Source organism: Dryobates pubescens, chromosome 33 (genome assembly GCF_014839835.1).
Source record: "Dryobates pubescens isolate bDryPub1 chromosome 33, bDryPub1.pri, whole genome shotgun sequence".
NCBI lineage: Eukaryota > Metazoa > Chordata > Aves > Piciformes > Picidae > Dryobates > Dryobates pubescens.
The window spans coordinates 9151664-9165648 of record NC_071644.1 but is presented as its reverse complement, the minus strand read 5'-3'; the positions used below and the strand labels follow the sequence as shown (position 1 = coordinate 9165648).

The window sequence follows — 13985 nt, the reverse complement described above, 5'->3', positions numbered from 1 at the left end:
CCCCCGCAGAGCAGGATCACCTATGCCATGATGATCAACCAGGCTCTGAGGTGCAGCTGTAGCACACCAGGAGGGGGGCCGGGCAGCCCCACCAGGCTCTTCCCAGCACGAAGCAGAGTCGGGGGCGAGGCAGGGCCCCGGACCCTGCCGGGATGACTTCAGCGCCGGGGCCGCTGCGGAGCGGAGCTGCTCCTGCTTCAGCAGAGTCAGTACCCAGGAGATCCAGCAGCGAGCAGCGGCGGAGGCAGGCTGGCGTGTGGGAGACGCTTAAGCAGGTTGTAACGAGGCTGCGGCTGCCTCCCTGCCGCCTCGCAGGGCCGATCGCTGCGCGGCTCCTGTTGCGCCGCGTCCCCAGCCGCAGCCCGGGCGCAGGCAGGCAGCGCTCCGGGGCGGCCCCGCAGCTGTCCTCGCACGCATCCTGCCCGCGGAACAATATTGCTTGCTGTTGCGTGAACAGAACATGCCTCCTCTGATTGTTTTTCCCTGCTCTTCCGAGAGAGAGGCTGCCGGAGGAGCCCCAGGGGTGGAAGGTCTCTCTCCGAGGTGTGGTCGCAGCTCCGTGCGGGGAGCCTCTGGTAATGGATGGTGCAAAGCAGCGAACCCGACGGCCCCAGGCTCTGCTCCCCTTGGCTGGAGCTTGCAGCTTGGCTGGCAGGGCTTGGTGGGACTTGACAGGAGGCTGACCTCGGTGGCCTGCTCCTGCTCCTGCCCTGGAGGTTCCAGCAGTAATTATCCTTTTTTCCTTTGCAGAGAGCTGCTGCACTGTGCTGAGGCTGCTGCCGTGGCTCCCACGGCTGTAGGGGAGCAGGGGAAAGCTGTCCCCCAGGGAAGTGCTGAGAGGTTTGTGCTCTGCTAAGAAGGTGCTGCCTGGCCCAGGGCAGCTTACCCAAGGGGGTTGTGGATGCCTCCATAGAGTGCCTCAGGTTGGAAGGGACCTCAGAGATCCTCTCCTCCAGCCTCCCCACCAGGGGCAGGGACACCTCTCAGCTGGACTCAGCTGCTCAAGGCCTTGAACAGCCCAAGGGAGGAGGTACCCAGGGAGGTTGTGGCTGCCCCCTCCCTGGAGGTGTTCAGGGCCAGGCTGGATGAGGCCCTGAGCAGCCTGGGCTGGTGGGAGGGGTCCCTGCCATGGCAGGGGGCTGGAACTGGATGACCTTTAAGGTCCCTTCCAACCCAACCTGTTCTGGGATTGTGCCTCTGTGGTTTGCTGCTCTCAGGACAGGGTGAGGGCAGCAGGGATCTATTTTTGTTTAGTTTTGAATCTCACCAGAGCTGAGAGTGCCCTGGGCTCACAATCTGGATGGAGCTCAGCCTTGCTGAATGCACCGTGCCCTCCTCATGCCACCTGGGCAGCCTGGCAGTGCCAGGACAGGCAGAGGAGCCACCAGGGAGGGCAAGGGCAGGGCTGGGCTGCAGGAAAAGGAGAGAAGCTTTTTGTTGCCAAGATCCATGCCAGCTGGGAACTGCAGACTCAGAGCTGCTCCACACCTGCTCCAGCTCCCTGCAAGGAAATCAAGCCCCAAAGAGGGCAAACTGGGCCACTGCCAGGAGGGCACAACAGCTTGGCAGGGGCTGAGCCTGTCCTGTCATCACTGTGGCCACACACCACACAGGCTCCCCGAGCCCCACGCGTGGCTGTGGGCACCACATCGCTGGTCTAACACTGACCCCCAGTGTCTGGCAGCTGGGTACAGTGAGCTGTGCCCAGAGCCATGCCAGAGCCGTGCCCAGAGCTGTGTCAGAGCCGTGCCCAGAGCCATGCCCAGAGCTGTGCCAGAGCCGTGCCCAGAGCTGTGCCAGAGCCGTGCCCAGAGCCATGCCCAGAGATGTGCCAGAGCCATGCCAGAGCCGTGCCCAGAGCTGTGTCAGAGCCGTGCCCAGAGCCATGCCCAGAGATGTGCCAGAGCCATGCCAGAGCCGTGCCCAGAGCTGTGTCAGAGCCGTGCCCAGAGCCATGCCCAGAGCTGTGCCAGAGCCGTGCCCAGAGCCGTGCCCAGAGCTGTGCCCAGAGCTGTGCCCAGAGCCGTGCCCAGAGCTGTGCCCAGAGCTGTGCCAGAGCCGTGCCCAGAGCTGTGCCAGAGCCGTGCCCAGAGCCGTGCCCAGAGCTGTGCCCAGAGCCGTGCCCAGAGCTGTGCCCAGAGCTGTGCCCAGAGCCGTGCCCAGAGCTGTGCCCAGAGCTGTGCCAGAGCCGTGCCCAGAGCTGTGCCAGAGCCGTGCCCAGAGCCGTGCCCAGAGCTGTGCCCAGAGCCGTGCCCAGAGCCATGCCCAGAGCTGTGCCCAGAGCCGTGCCCAGAGCTGTGCCCAGAGCTGTGCCAGAGCCGTGCCCAGAGCTGTGCCCAGAGCTGTGCCCAGAGCCGTGCCCAGAGCCGTGCCCAGAGCTGTGCCCAGCATCACTGCTGCGAGGAGCTGGAGGGGGAGCAAAGCCAGAGGGGCAGTGGAGTTTGATGCAGATGAAAGCCTCCTGCCTGCAGCACAGGGGAGTGGTGGGAGGAAGGTGCCAGGCTGCGTGGCTGCAGCTAAAGCAGCTGCTGAAGAGCTCTGGAGGCTGGGGCTGAGCTGCCACAGCCCTTGGCACCAGGTGTGCTGCTGTGGTCCCCCTGGGATGCTTCCTGCTGGCAGGGACTTGGGCTTGGGGCAGCCCTTTAAACACCAGCAGTGCCCACAGCAGTGGAGGGCACCTGGGGCAAAGCCTAAGGCTGTGTGCAGAGCGCTCTGGGAGGGAGCTGCCATGCAGATCCTTGGCTTGCTCTGAACACTGGGAACTTGCACCAGTGGTGAGGGAGATCTGATGGCCAGCAGCAGCTCCTGGGCAGGGCTCTGGCATCTCCAGCTGCAGCAGGCACAGGTCAGGGCAGTGCAGCTCCCCAGGCAGCAAGGATCAGAGCAGCCCAAGTGGAGCTGAGCTCTCTGTGTTCTTTCTCTCTCAGATGTTCCTTTAGCTTCCCCATTAATGAATTCCTCTCTGCTGCTCTGTCTTGCACAGCCCATGGCCTCTGCTCAGCTCTGGTAATTAATTTCTTCAGATAGAGCCTTCCCACATTCAGCTCTTGATAAGATACCAGAAGGAAATCCAAAAGAAGACTCAAAGAGATTTCTCAGATGGGCAGGCAGAAAGTTTCCTTCTGTATCAGAAATTCCCTTTAATTCCTCTGCCAGGGCTCTCCAGCCCCTGCTGGGAGCACTGCTCAGCCGTGGCCATGAAGGGCTTGCTCAGTCTGACAGCAGCCTTCAGCAGAGGCCTGCAGCCCCCTTGGCTGCTTGGGTTCTGGCTGAGGCTCCTCAGGAACTCGCCCAGCAGCGCTGCCCCTGGGGGCTGAGCGCTGGCAGCTCGCTGGCACTACCTGTGTTGGCATGACAACAGCGTTTGGCAGGGCACAGCAGCAGCTCCCCAGCCCTGTCTGTGCAAATCCTGCCTCAAAGACTCACTCCTGCTGCTGCCACTCGGCGGCTGGGGAGGCAGAGGAGGCCGTGGGGAGGAAGGATGCTGCGGCGTGGTGCAGGCAGGGAGTGAGGCTCCCTCTGCCAGTTGCTAGGCACAGAAACAGGGAATGGGTTGGAAGGGACCTCCAAAGGGCATCCAGTCCAACCCCCTGCAGGCAGCAGGGACACCCTCCACTGGAGCAGGTTGCCCACAGCCGTGTCCAGCCTCACCTGGAAGATCTCCAGGCATGGAGCCTCAACCACCTCCCTGGGCAACCTGCTGCCTCCTGCTGCAGAACTTGTTCCTCACATCCAATCTCAATCTGCTCTGCTCTCATTTCAAACCTTTGCCCCTGGTGCTGTCCCTGCAGGCCTTTGGGAACAGTCCCCCTGCAGCCTTCTTGTAGCCCCTTCACCTGCTGGTCCTCCTCCTGCTTTCTCTCCAGGTGCTGCTGCGGTGAGGGTGGCAGAGCCCTGGAGCAGGCTGCCCAGGGAGGTGCTGGAATCTCCTTCTCTGGATGTGTTCCTCTGTGACCCTGCTCTGGACCCAGTGATCTCTGGAGGCCCCTTCCCACCCCTCCCATTGTGTGATTCTGTGGAGAGGAATTTGGCCACCTGAACCAAAACCAACTTGCCCATAGCAGGAGGAGCTGCTGCTGGCTGGCTCCTCCCTTTGCCAGCCCTCGCTCCCGGCAGCCAGGACCTTCACAGGCAGCATTCCTCTTGGCTGCTGTCCCTGGCATGTCACTCACGTTTAGGCAGAGGAGCTGGGAGGATTGCAACAGACAGGGACAGCGGTGCAAGTGACAGGCACACAGACAAGTGCTGCGAGGAGCTCATTTACACCTGGAGCTTCACAGCCTCGGCCTCCCTTCCTGCCCCAGCAGCTCAGCAGCTGCTGCTCCAGCCCTGCCAGCTCCCAGCAGACGCAGGCAGCTCTGAGTCCCCCCTCCCCTTGCCCACTTAGACAACAGATCCTAACAAAAACCACTCTTTAATAGTGCTGGGAAGAAGTCCTCTTTTATGTGGAAATGTGGCTCTGGTGTCAGTGGTTTGTGCTGCTCTGATTCTCTCCCAGGGCTGCCTGGCTGCAAGCAGTCCCTGCACAGCCTTTCAAGTCGCTCCAGAGCCAGCCTGGGACACCCAGGGGCACACAAAGCCGAGATGGAGCAGCTGAGCTTTGAAGTCCCTTCCAGCCAGAGCCATTCTGTGAAGAGCTCTGCAAAGCAGCCCTGGTTTCATCTGGGCCAGGTGCTTTGAAAAGCACCCAGGACCACCTCACACAGCGCTGGGTGCCCTGGCTGTGTATCTCCAGGTGCTGCTGCAGGCTCTGTGCTGGGTGACCGCAGCACCCCTGCCCCGCGGCTCCAGCGCATCAGCGTCACAAAGCAGCACCAGGGCTGAGGAGCAGAGAGTGCCCTGTGTGTCAGCACCTCAAAACGGCCTTTTCCTCCCTGTTTTCAGTCACCTTGGGGAAATTAAAGCCGCACCAAGCCTGACTCCTGCAGGAACGCTGCCCCTCAGCCAGCCCCAGCTCTGTTTACGAGGCAGTGGAAGTTTTCACAGCCTCATAAAAACAATCATCTGTATTCCGTGGCTGCGAGCAACAACACTGGGAGAGTGTGGAGCAAGTCGAGAGGCTTTTGGAGGAGAATATGAATTATCTCAGCCAGAGAACAAAGCACAGGAGGACCCCTGAGCAGCGAGAGGAGCCGCGGGAGAAAGCATCAGGACTCTGCACTTTAACTGGGAGCCTTTCTGCTTCTGAGAGGGGGGAAAAACCAGCCCGGCTTAACTATTCTTGCCACTCATTGCCGCAGTTTAAATCGCTGGCTATGTTTTTTTTTCAGGGGAGGAACGGGGCAAGCATTCGAGCAGCTCCGTCGGGGCTGAGGGGCGCCGGTGATAGCCCGGGAGCGCCGAGCCTCGCGGGACGGCTCCGCGGCGAGCGAGGCTGTGGAAGGCTGCTGCAAAGCAAGGAGCTGCGGTGCCCTCAGCCGGACAGAACCCTGCAAATCCCCACAGCGCCCTCAGAGCACCGAATGGAGAGCAGGAGGAAGGAGCTGAGGTTTAGCGTGATGGATGCAGCCCCCGGGGCTCCATCGCGGCCGCGCCGGCGACTCCTCCGGACGGGCAGTGGAGCTCCTCCGCCTCCCCCTGCCACATAAGCGGAGATAATTACACACTTCATAATTCTAGGCGCTGGGCTGCTTCTTGCCACGCTGAAATTCATCTGCTAGCGTCAGAGCCCTTGAAGTTAAAGAGGGATTTGAGTTACTGACAGGATTCGTCCCCCGAGGAGCGTGGAAATGAGCTGAGCGGCAGAGCTGCATAAGAACTCCCACGTCCAGGAGGAGCCAGGCAGCCACAGCGGCGAGCAGAGGAGCTGCGGGGTTTATAACCCGCACAGAGGTCGGGCAGGGTTGCTTTGGCTGCTGAGGCAAACTCCTCTGCTGCCGTTCTGCTAAGGCTCAGCCCAACCCAGCTCTGCCTGTGTGCGATGGGTCCCGGCCGGCTGCCCCGACGGCGGCAGGCCAGCAAAGCGAACGAGCTTCGCCCCACCGCCTTCGCCCGGGGTTTCGGCCCCGGGGGGTGCCGGGCTGCGGGGGGGGCAGGCTCCGGGGGGTGCCCGGGCTGCGGGGGGGTGCCCGGGCTGCGGGGGGGTGCCGGCTCCGGGGGGGGCCGGGCTGCGGGGGGGGTGCCGGGCTGCGGGGGGGGCAGGCTCCGGGGGGTGCCCGGGCTGCGGGGGGTGCCGGGCTGCGGGGGGGTGCCGGGCTGCGGGGGGTGCCCGGGCTGCGGGGGGGTGCCCGGGCTGCGGGGGGGTGCCCGGGCTGCGGGGGGCGCAGGTGAGGGCGGGGCCAGGTGAGGGCGGGGCCAGGTGAGGGCGGGGCGCGGCCGCGCCTGGGGCGGGAGGCTCCACAAGATGGCGCCACGGGCCGCGCGCCCTGCCCAAGATGGCGGCGGGCGGAGCTGCGCGGCGGCCGCGCACCGGCGCCGGGGCGCCGGGCTGGGGCCGCACCGACACCCGCGGCCAGGCCTTCCCGGAGCGGCAGCAGGCTCCCGGGCGCTCCGCGAAGGGACTGCCGGAGGGAGAGCGCCCGCAAACCGCCCCCGCCGAGCCTGCGCGGGCAGAGGCGGCGGCCCGGCGCCAGCGGCGGGGCGGCCCCGGGACGCAGGGAGCGGTAGGAGGGCCGGGCCGGGCGGCGGGGCCGGGCGGGAGCGGCGGTTGTGAGCGGCTGGGAGCTGAGCACCGCGGGCAGGACGTGCGCTGCGGGGCCGGAGCCAGCCGCCAGCGCTGCGCGGCGGAGCCGCTCCCGGGCCGCGGCATCCCCGCGGGGAGCTGCCCGGGGCCGAGCCGGGCGCCAGGCTGTGCTCCGAGCGCAGCCTTGGGGCTGCTGCTGGGCTGCCGGGGGCTCTCTGCCTCCTCGCTTTCTTGGCCCACCCCCTGGCGCTTGCTGTTCTCAGCCTTTGGCTCCGGCCGCTGCTCGTTTGCTGGAGCCCTGTGGTTCCACGTCCAGCCTTGCAGCTGGAGAGCTGTGGAGGTTTTGTTCTTCTTTAGTAAGCTTTAGGAATATTTTTTAATATAGGTATGTATTTCCCCCGCAGTGTTCCTCCCGCAGAGCAGCTGGCAGACGGCCCTCAAAGAGGCTAAAAAGTGAAAAACCTGCTCCAGCTAATCCAGAGCTCGAAGCAGAAGAGCTGAGAGGTGGAGCCGAAAGCCCTGCTGGGCTGGGGGAAGCTCCTCAACCATCTGATGGGGACCAGCGTTCAGAAGACCCAGGAGAGTGCAGCTTACTTCAGCAGGGGGAAGGTGAGGGCACTGCAGAGCGGAGTGAAGACACAGAGCAGGAGGAGGAGGAGGCTGCTCCCCCGGAGCCGCCGGCAGAGCCGGGCAGGGAGGACCCCCTGCAGCTCTGCAGCGAGGAGGAGAGGAGCTGCCAGAGCCTGCTCTCGGAGGAGTCCAGCCTGGGGGACGCAGATGTGCCCAGGAGCCTGCTGGAGCTGGAGAGCAGTGCCCTGCTGAACGAGGACAGCAACCAGCCCATGCCTGTGGCTCGCTTCTTCGGGGATGTGCAGCTCCTGCAGGTGAGGAGATGCCAGGTGGCCACTGCAGGCAGCTCGGGCCCACCTCAGTCTTGCAGCCAGCAGCACCCAGCAGCAGCCTAGCCTCAGACCTGAGCAGTGTTGGCAGACATCCAGAGCCATGCCTCCGTGCCCCAGATAGAATGGCTTGTCTCAGATTAAGTTAATGAAGGCAAGTTAATTTCAGCTGGGTGCTGGGCTGCAGCCAGGGCAGGGTGGGCAGCAGGGCAGCAGAGGGGATTCTGCCCCTGGGCTCTGCTCTGCTCAGCCCTCACCTCCAATCCTGCCTCCAGCTCTGCTGTCCCCAGCAGAAGGACACAGAGCTGCTGGAGAGAGTCCAGAGGAGGCCACAGAGATGCTCCAAGGGCTGGAGCAGCTCTGCTGTGAGCACAGGCTGGGGGAGCTGGGGCTGTGCAGCCTGGAGGAGACTCCAGGGGGACCTCAGAGCTGACCTGCAGTATCTGCAGGGTGCCTCATGAAGATTGGTGCTGGGCAGGGCTCACAGCTGGTGTGTAGTTGGAGCAGTGAGGATTTGCTTGTGGAGCACATCACCCTCTGAACCTTCTCAGGCATGCAGAGGGAGCAGGCTGCCCGAGAGGTGGTGGAGTTTCCCTCTCTGGAGACATCTGTGGCTGTGTTCCTGTGGGCCCTGCCCTGGATGCTCTCTGGAGGTCCCCTCCAGCCCCATCCATTCTGTGGTCCTGTGAGTGCCAGCCCTTGCTTTGGCCACGGGCCAGGCAGGCTCCCCTCAGGGCTCCTCTGCTGGGGCTGTGGGCTTGTGTCAGGAGTGAGGAGCTGTGCTGCTGCCTCCCTGTCAGGTGTGGAAGGCTGTGAGCTGTTGGAGGGGTAGGAGGTCTGCCAAGGACTTTCCTTCATGAGTTTATCTTTTTCTTGAAGGATCTGCCAGCAGCTGCTCCCCCAAGCACAATGATGAGCAGGAGGGAACTCAGAAAGCTCCATATCATTGCAAAGGAAGAGGAGGAGGAGGAGGAGGAGGAAGAGGATGTTGTCTAACAACAAACTGTAAACAGACCAAACCTTTTCCCTGTGCAAGCAGAGGGCTGGCTGCCAGAGGCACCAACAGGAGGTGTCTGTGTTTGCCTGCTCTCAGAGGGAGGAGAGCTGCCAGGGTCTGGGTTTTTGCTGGCCTGGAACAGTTCCAGGGAGGGCACAGCCTCCCTGGGCAACCTGTGCCAGAGCCTCCCCACCCTCACTGTAGCTCCTGCCCAGCATCCCCAAAGTGTTAGAGCCTGCCCCAGGAGTCAGCTCTCCTTTCCATGGCAGGCACTGCTGCAGAGTTATCCTCCCTGCTGGGGTGCAGCATGCAGCCCACACCTCTCACCCCCATGTCCCACCCCGACCTGACCCCTGCAGCCCCACTGCTCCCAGCCCTGATGGGTGCTTGGAAACCAGGGAGCAACCTCAGCTGCCTCCAGCAGCTCTGGGCTCACCCTGGTGTCTGTGCTGAGCCTGTCTCTGGGAGTGTGATGGTGATGCAGGCAGCATCCAGCTCTTGGGGGCTATAAATAGTTCTCCTGGGCAGCTCTGCAAATAGAAGATGCTAGCAGCAGATGGGTTAGAGAAATATTAATGCCTGCAGCCAGAGCCTCCCAAAGTTGTAAGGCAAACACCTTGTGCATGCATGACAGGGAAATGCAGCCCCAGTTCCACTCCAGCTGAGGCACTGTTTGTGTCACTGAGCTCTCCTGGCTCCTTGGCACTCCCAGCCCTGTGGCACAGGGGAAAGAAGCCCAAAGTCTCCTTTTTTAATGGCACATTCATGGTGCTCAGCACAGCTCCAGCGTGGAGCAGCTCTCCCAGCTCTGCCCCCAGCGCTTCCCAGCAGCTCTGCTTGCACACAGCTTGCTCTCGGGGCTGTGCACAGTGCTGATTTGCAGTTGGTGGCAAGTGTGGTGATGCTGTCAGCAGAACCTTAGCTGTGAGGCCTCCCCCAGTGCCAGCAGCCTCCTGGGTGCTTCCATCTTGGTTCCATAATCAGAGAGCTGCCCCTGGGCTGGCTGCAGCCCCACACAGAGAGCTGCCCCTGGGCTGGCTGCAGCCCCAGACAGAGAGAGAGAGAGCTGCCCCTGGGCTGGCTGCAGCCCCAGACAGAGAGAGAGAGCTGCCCCTGGGCTGGCTGCAGCCCCAGACAGAGAGCTGCCCCAGACAGAGAGCTGCCCCTGGGCTGGCTGCAGCCCCAGACAGAAAGCTGCCCCAGACAGAGAGAGAGCTGCCCCTGGGCTGGCTGCAGCCCCAGACAGAGAGAGAGAGAGCTGCCCCTGGGCTGGCTGCAGCCCCAGACAGAGAGCTGCCCCTGGGCTGGCTGCAGCCCCACACAGAGAGCTGCAGCCAGGCACAGAGCTGCCCATCTCCAGTCTCAATCTGCCCTCCCCAGGCATGGGACCAAGCACTGCTGCCCCTCTGCCTGCAGACACACACTGAGGTGGTGGCAACCCTTTTATTCCTCACCCTTCACACTGCTGGTCCCTGACAGTTCAGTTGCTGTCAGCTGCCATTAAAAATGGATCAAGTACAAATGATCTCTTTTGTTAGCTGAGGTAGGGAAGTGTTGTGCAGAGGCAGAGGCTGCTGCAGCAGCATCCCCACATGATTTATGTAGCACCAGTGCTTGTTTGCTCCAAGCAAACCAGCTGAAGAGGCTGTCTGGAAGGAGGCAGTGCAGGGAGAGAGCTGAGAGCAAAGGTGGGGAGGGCAAAGCCCTGGCTGTGCTCTCCCTCCTGGGGGTGCAGGGCTCGGGCAGAGGAGAGCCAGCAGCCTTGGGATCCCTGGCTGGCTACCTGCAGAAGGCACAGAGGAAAGAATGACCCTCAGGGATTCCTTCTTTGGCTTAGTGTGCAGGGAAACAGCACCCTGCAAGTGTCCTCAGCTGAGCTCTGGGCTGTCTGAGTTCCACTTCTGTGCATGGTGAGGCCTGGGTCCGGAGGAGCCCCCAGGGAGCAGTCAGTGCCAGCCTCTGGCCTCCTTCCTGTGCTCTGGCAGCACAGCGTGGCTGAGGGACAGCTGCAGCAGGGGAGCAGAGTTAGCACCACCTGAATGGATCTGCTGGGGGGCTGCAGCCTGGCCAGGCCTTGGCCAGGGCCTCCTCAGCCTGCTGGAGCTGTTGGGAGAGGACAGTGCGATGTGAGCTGGCCAGCAGCAGCTCTAGCACTGCTTGGCCTTGGGCTGCTCGGCTCTGTAGACCCTGCTCTTGTCACAGCTGAGGTTGTGGTTGGTTTTCTTGTGGCAAGCAATGTGTACAAGCTTCAGGTTCTCCACTGTAAACAGCAGCTGATAGAAGTATTCCCAGTTCACTTCTCTTCCACCTCGTGTTGTGACAGCCTCTGCCAGCTGGGGGACAACAGCACGTTTCTTCTCTATGCTGCAGCAGAGAGAGGAGAGAGCTCTGCCAGCACAGCCTGTGCCTGCTGCACCACCCCCACCTGCCTGCCCCAGCCTGGCCCCTGCCCCAGCCTGGCCCCTGCACCACGCTGCTGCTTCAGGGCTCTGACACCAGCAGTCTGCTCCACGAGGGCACAGGGCCTGGCACTGGGCTCTGAGGGTTCTCCTCACCACCCTCTTCTCCCTGGCAGGAGCTGCTCCCACACACAGGGTGGGCAGCAGGGCAGGAGAGGGGATTCTGCCCCTTGACTCTGCTCTGCTGAGACCCCACCTCAAATACTGAGTCCACTTCTGGTGTCCCCAGGGTGGGCAGCAGGGCAGGAGAGGGGATTCTGCCCCTTGACTCTGCTCTGCTGAGACCCCACCTCAAATACTGAGTCCACTTCTGGAGGAGGACACAGAGCTGCTGGAGTGAGTCAGAGGAGGCCACAGAGATGCTCCCAGGGCTGCAGCAGCTCTGCTGTGAGCACAGGCTGAGGGGGCTGGGGCTGTGCAGCCTGGAGAAGACTCCAGGGGGACCTCAGAGCTGCTGCCAGGACCTGAAGGGATCCTGCAGGAAGGCTGCAGAGAGACTTTTGCTGAGGGGGGCTGGAGCCAGGCCAAGGGGGAATGGTTTGAAGCTGAGGCAGAGCAAGGTTAGAGTGGAGCTGAGGAAGAAGTTGTTCAGTGTGAGGGTGGTGAGACTCTGGCACAGGCTGCCCAGGGAGGCTGTGGCTGCCTCCTCCCTGGGGGTGTTCAGGGTCAGGCTGGATGAGGCCTGGAGCAGCTGAGTCCAGCTGAGAGGTGTCCCTGGGCATGGCAGGGAGGTTGGAGGAGAGGAGCTCTGAGGTCCCTTCCAACCAGAGCCACTCTCTGATGATTCCCTGAGCAGCAGAGCAGCTGATGAGGGCTGAGCTGCTGCTGGGTTCCTGTGTTGGCAGACGCAGCAGAGCAGCGCCCGGGGCAGAGCTCAGTGGCTGCCCCTCCCCTGCCCAGGCTGAGGGGCATGGCGTGGGCCAGCTGGGCAGCTTGTACCTACATGTGGTCGAGGTTCCAGGTGCTGAAGAGGATCCTGCTCTCCCTGTTGCTGTAGGGGTTGATGGAGTGCCGGCTGGGGCAGGCAGGACGGTCGAAGGGGCCCTGCGGGGCAGGCTGCCGGTGAGGGGCTGCTGCTCCCCACCCCCTGCCAGCCCTCTGCTGCCAGCAGCCGGCCCAGGAGCTCACACAGGCTGGCTGTGAGGCTGCCCTGCCGGCCTGGCACCGCGCTCTGCCCGCTCCCAAGCTCTGCTGCCCGCCCCTGACGCCAGGGAGCAGAGCCTGAGCTCACCTGGCAGGAGAACCACCCCTCGGCGGTGCAGAGCCGAGCCTCCTCCTCGCTCCTGTCGAAGTAGCCCCCGTGGTATTTGACAGCCTTCAGCCTCTCTGCCATCAGCTCGGTCACCCTCCGGTAGGCCTCCCTTCCCGCGGGGGGGACGTGGCACAGGAAGCTGCTCACCTGCAAGGGGAGGAGGAGGCCGCCCAGGTCACTGCTGGGTGCCTGCAGCAGCCCGGAGCTCTCTGCTACAGGCAGCACAGAAGTGTCTGGCAGCCCTGGGCACAGAAGGCTCCGAGTGGAGGCTGGAGAGGCAGCTGCCGAGCAGAGCCTCACCTCCTTCAGGTAGCTGCGGATCCTGCTCTGGCAGCTGTAGCGCAGGTAGCTGGACTTGCTCCTGAAGCGAGACTCCACACCTAGGGCAAGGGGCACTGCCAGGGCTCTGCTCCTGCCCCCCTGCCTGCTCCTCACAGGCTCTGTGCTCAGCCTGCTCCTCTGGCCCAGCTTTCCTATCCTGCCCTGAGAGGACTTTGCTCTCAGCACTCCAAACCGGAGCTCTGCAGAGCATCTGCCGGGAGAGCAGCAGCTGCTGGGGGCGGGGGGCAGTGCTTCTGGGCCACTGGCACAGGGAGAACACTGAGAAATGGGGAAGGAAACAGAGTTGGGAGGGAGAGCTGCAACCACTTGGGGAGGGGAGGGGGAGCTTGCAAAGGAGGGGGGAGGAAAGCACAAGGAAGAGTTTGCTGGCTGAGAGGGGCAAAGGATCAGCGTCCCAGCAGGAAATCGCCCCTAGAGTGTCAGTGCAGATCTGTGTTAATGGGAAGGGATCTTGGGCAGAGCAAGAGGGGATCCTGGGGATGCTATAGGGAATACTGGGGGGTTTATGGGGAGGACTGGGGGTGTAGAGCATTGTCTGGCACATCGCAGAGGGAGGGCAGTGTCCCTGCGGGCAGCTCCCCGCGGGCGCACCTTCAAACCAGCTCTTGTCCTCCTCCCTGCCCTCGGCCAGGATGTTCTCGCTCAGGTTGTGGATGAGGTCCGCCAGCAGCTTCTGCCTGCGGGGTGCCCTCTCGTCCGCCAGCAGCCTCCGCGCCGCCGCCACCACCGCCTCGCCGCGGCTGCAGAAGGCGGCCAGGAGCCGCTCGATGTCGCTGGCACCTGCGGCGTGCGCGGACCGGGAGGCGCCGGTTGAGCTCGGGCGGGGAAGCCGCGCGGGGCCCGGCCGCCGCCGGCGGCTCTACCTCCCCGGTCCCCCCGTGCCCGGCACACTCACAGCCCCGCCAGCTCTCTCCGGGTCCCAGCAGCACCAGCTCCGTCTGCGGCGGCAGGGTGCGGAAGTAGCTCTCGGTCAGCTCCGTGCCGTCCTCGTAGAGGCAGAGGCGGCTGCCTGGCAAGGGAAGCTGCCCCCGCGGCGAGTGAGAGGCGCCCGAGCCCGCGGCGCCCGCCCCGCTCTCAGGTCCGGGTCCTGCTCTCCCGTCCCGGTCCCGCTCGCTAGTGCCGGCGCGGGTCCTGCTCTCCGTTCCCGGTCCCCAGCCCCGCTGCCCGCCGCCGGCGCGCACCTGCAGCAGGCGGCATCCCTTCCGCAGCAGCCCGCGCAGGCTGCCGGCCGCCACGCCGTACTTCTGCGGACTGCCGCAGCCGCGCAAGCGGAACGGCCGCAGCGGCTCCGCCATGGCCCCGCCGGGCGCCGCCGTCCCGCGGCGGGAGCGCGCATGCGCGGGGGGCGGCGCGGGCATGCGCGGCGTTGCCAGGAGACCGGCGGCGGGGCCGCGCGCAGCCAGCGGGGCTCCCG

At 63.9% G+C, this 13985-nt stretch overlaps 2 protein-coding genes across 2 annotated transcripts; one reads left to right on the top strand and one right to left on the bottom strand.

Annotated features, from left to right (window-relative positions):
• Positions 1-6374: 6374 nt before the first annotated feature.
• C33H1orf174 (chromosome 33 C1orf174 homolog) lies at positions 6375-8670 on the top strand. The gene is made up of 3 exons (XM_054175700.1): positions 6375-6932; positions 7027-7506; positions 8401-8670. Exons 1-3 carry the CDS (start codon positions 6375-6377, stop codon positions 8515-8517), a joined length of 1155 nt encoding a protein of 384 aa, XP_054031675.1. The 3' UTR covers positions 8518-8670.
• A 1789-nt stretch (positions 8671-10459) lies between these two features.
• DFFB (DNA fragmentation factor subunit beta) lies at positions 10460-13884 on the bottom strand. Its single transcript, XM_054175824.1, has 7 exons — positions 13753-13884; positions 13467-13593; positions 13163-13351; positions 12530-12609; positions 12209-12376; positions 11921-12021; positions 10460-10882 (listed from the first exon to the last, which is right to left on the bottom strand). The coding sequence occupies exons 1-7, from the start codon at positions 13864-13866 to the stop codon at positions 10666-10668; spliced, it is 996 nt and encodes a 331-aa protein (XP_054031799.1). The 5' UTR covers positions 13867-13884; the 3' UTR covers positions 10460-10665.
• Positions 13885-13985: the final 101 nt, after the last annotated feature.

Coding starts and splice junctions, on each gene's coding strand:
- DFFB (XM_054175824.1), bottom strand. CDS start 13,866: ATGGCGGAGCCGCTGCGGCCGTTCCGCTTGCGCGGCTGCGGCAGTCCG. Junction 12,610..13,162: donor GGACAAGAGCTGGTTTGAAG/GTGCGCCCGCGG, acceptor CCCTTGCCCTAG/GTGTGGAGTCTCGCTTCAGG. Junction 10,883..11,920: donor ACCTGGAACCTCGACCACAT/GTAGGTACAAGC, acceptor TCTCTGCTGCAG/CATAGAGAAGAAACGTGCTG.
- C33H1orf174 (XM_054175700.1), top strand. CDS start 6,375: ATGGCGGCGGGCGGAGCTGCGCGGCGGCCGCGCACCGGCGCCGGGGCG. Junction 6,933..7,026: donor CTGGAGCCCTGTGGTTCCAC/GTCCAGCCTTGC, acceptor TTTCCCCCGCAG/TGTTCCTCCCGCAGAGCAGC. Junction 7,507..8,400: donor GGGATGTGCAGCTCCTGCAG/GTGAGGAGATGC, acceptor TTTTTCTTGAAG/GATCTGCCAGCAGCTGCTCC.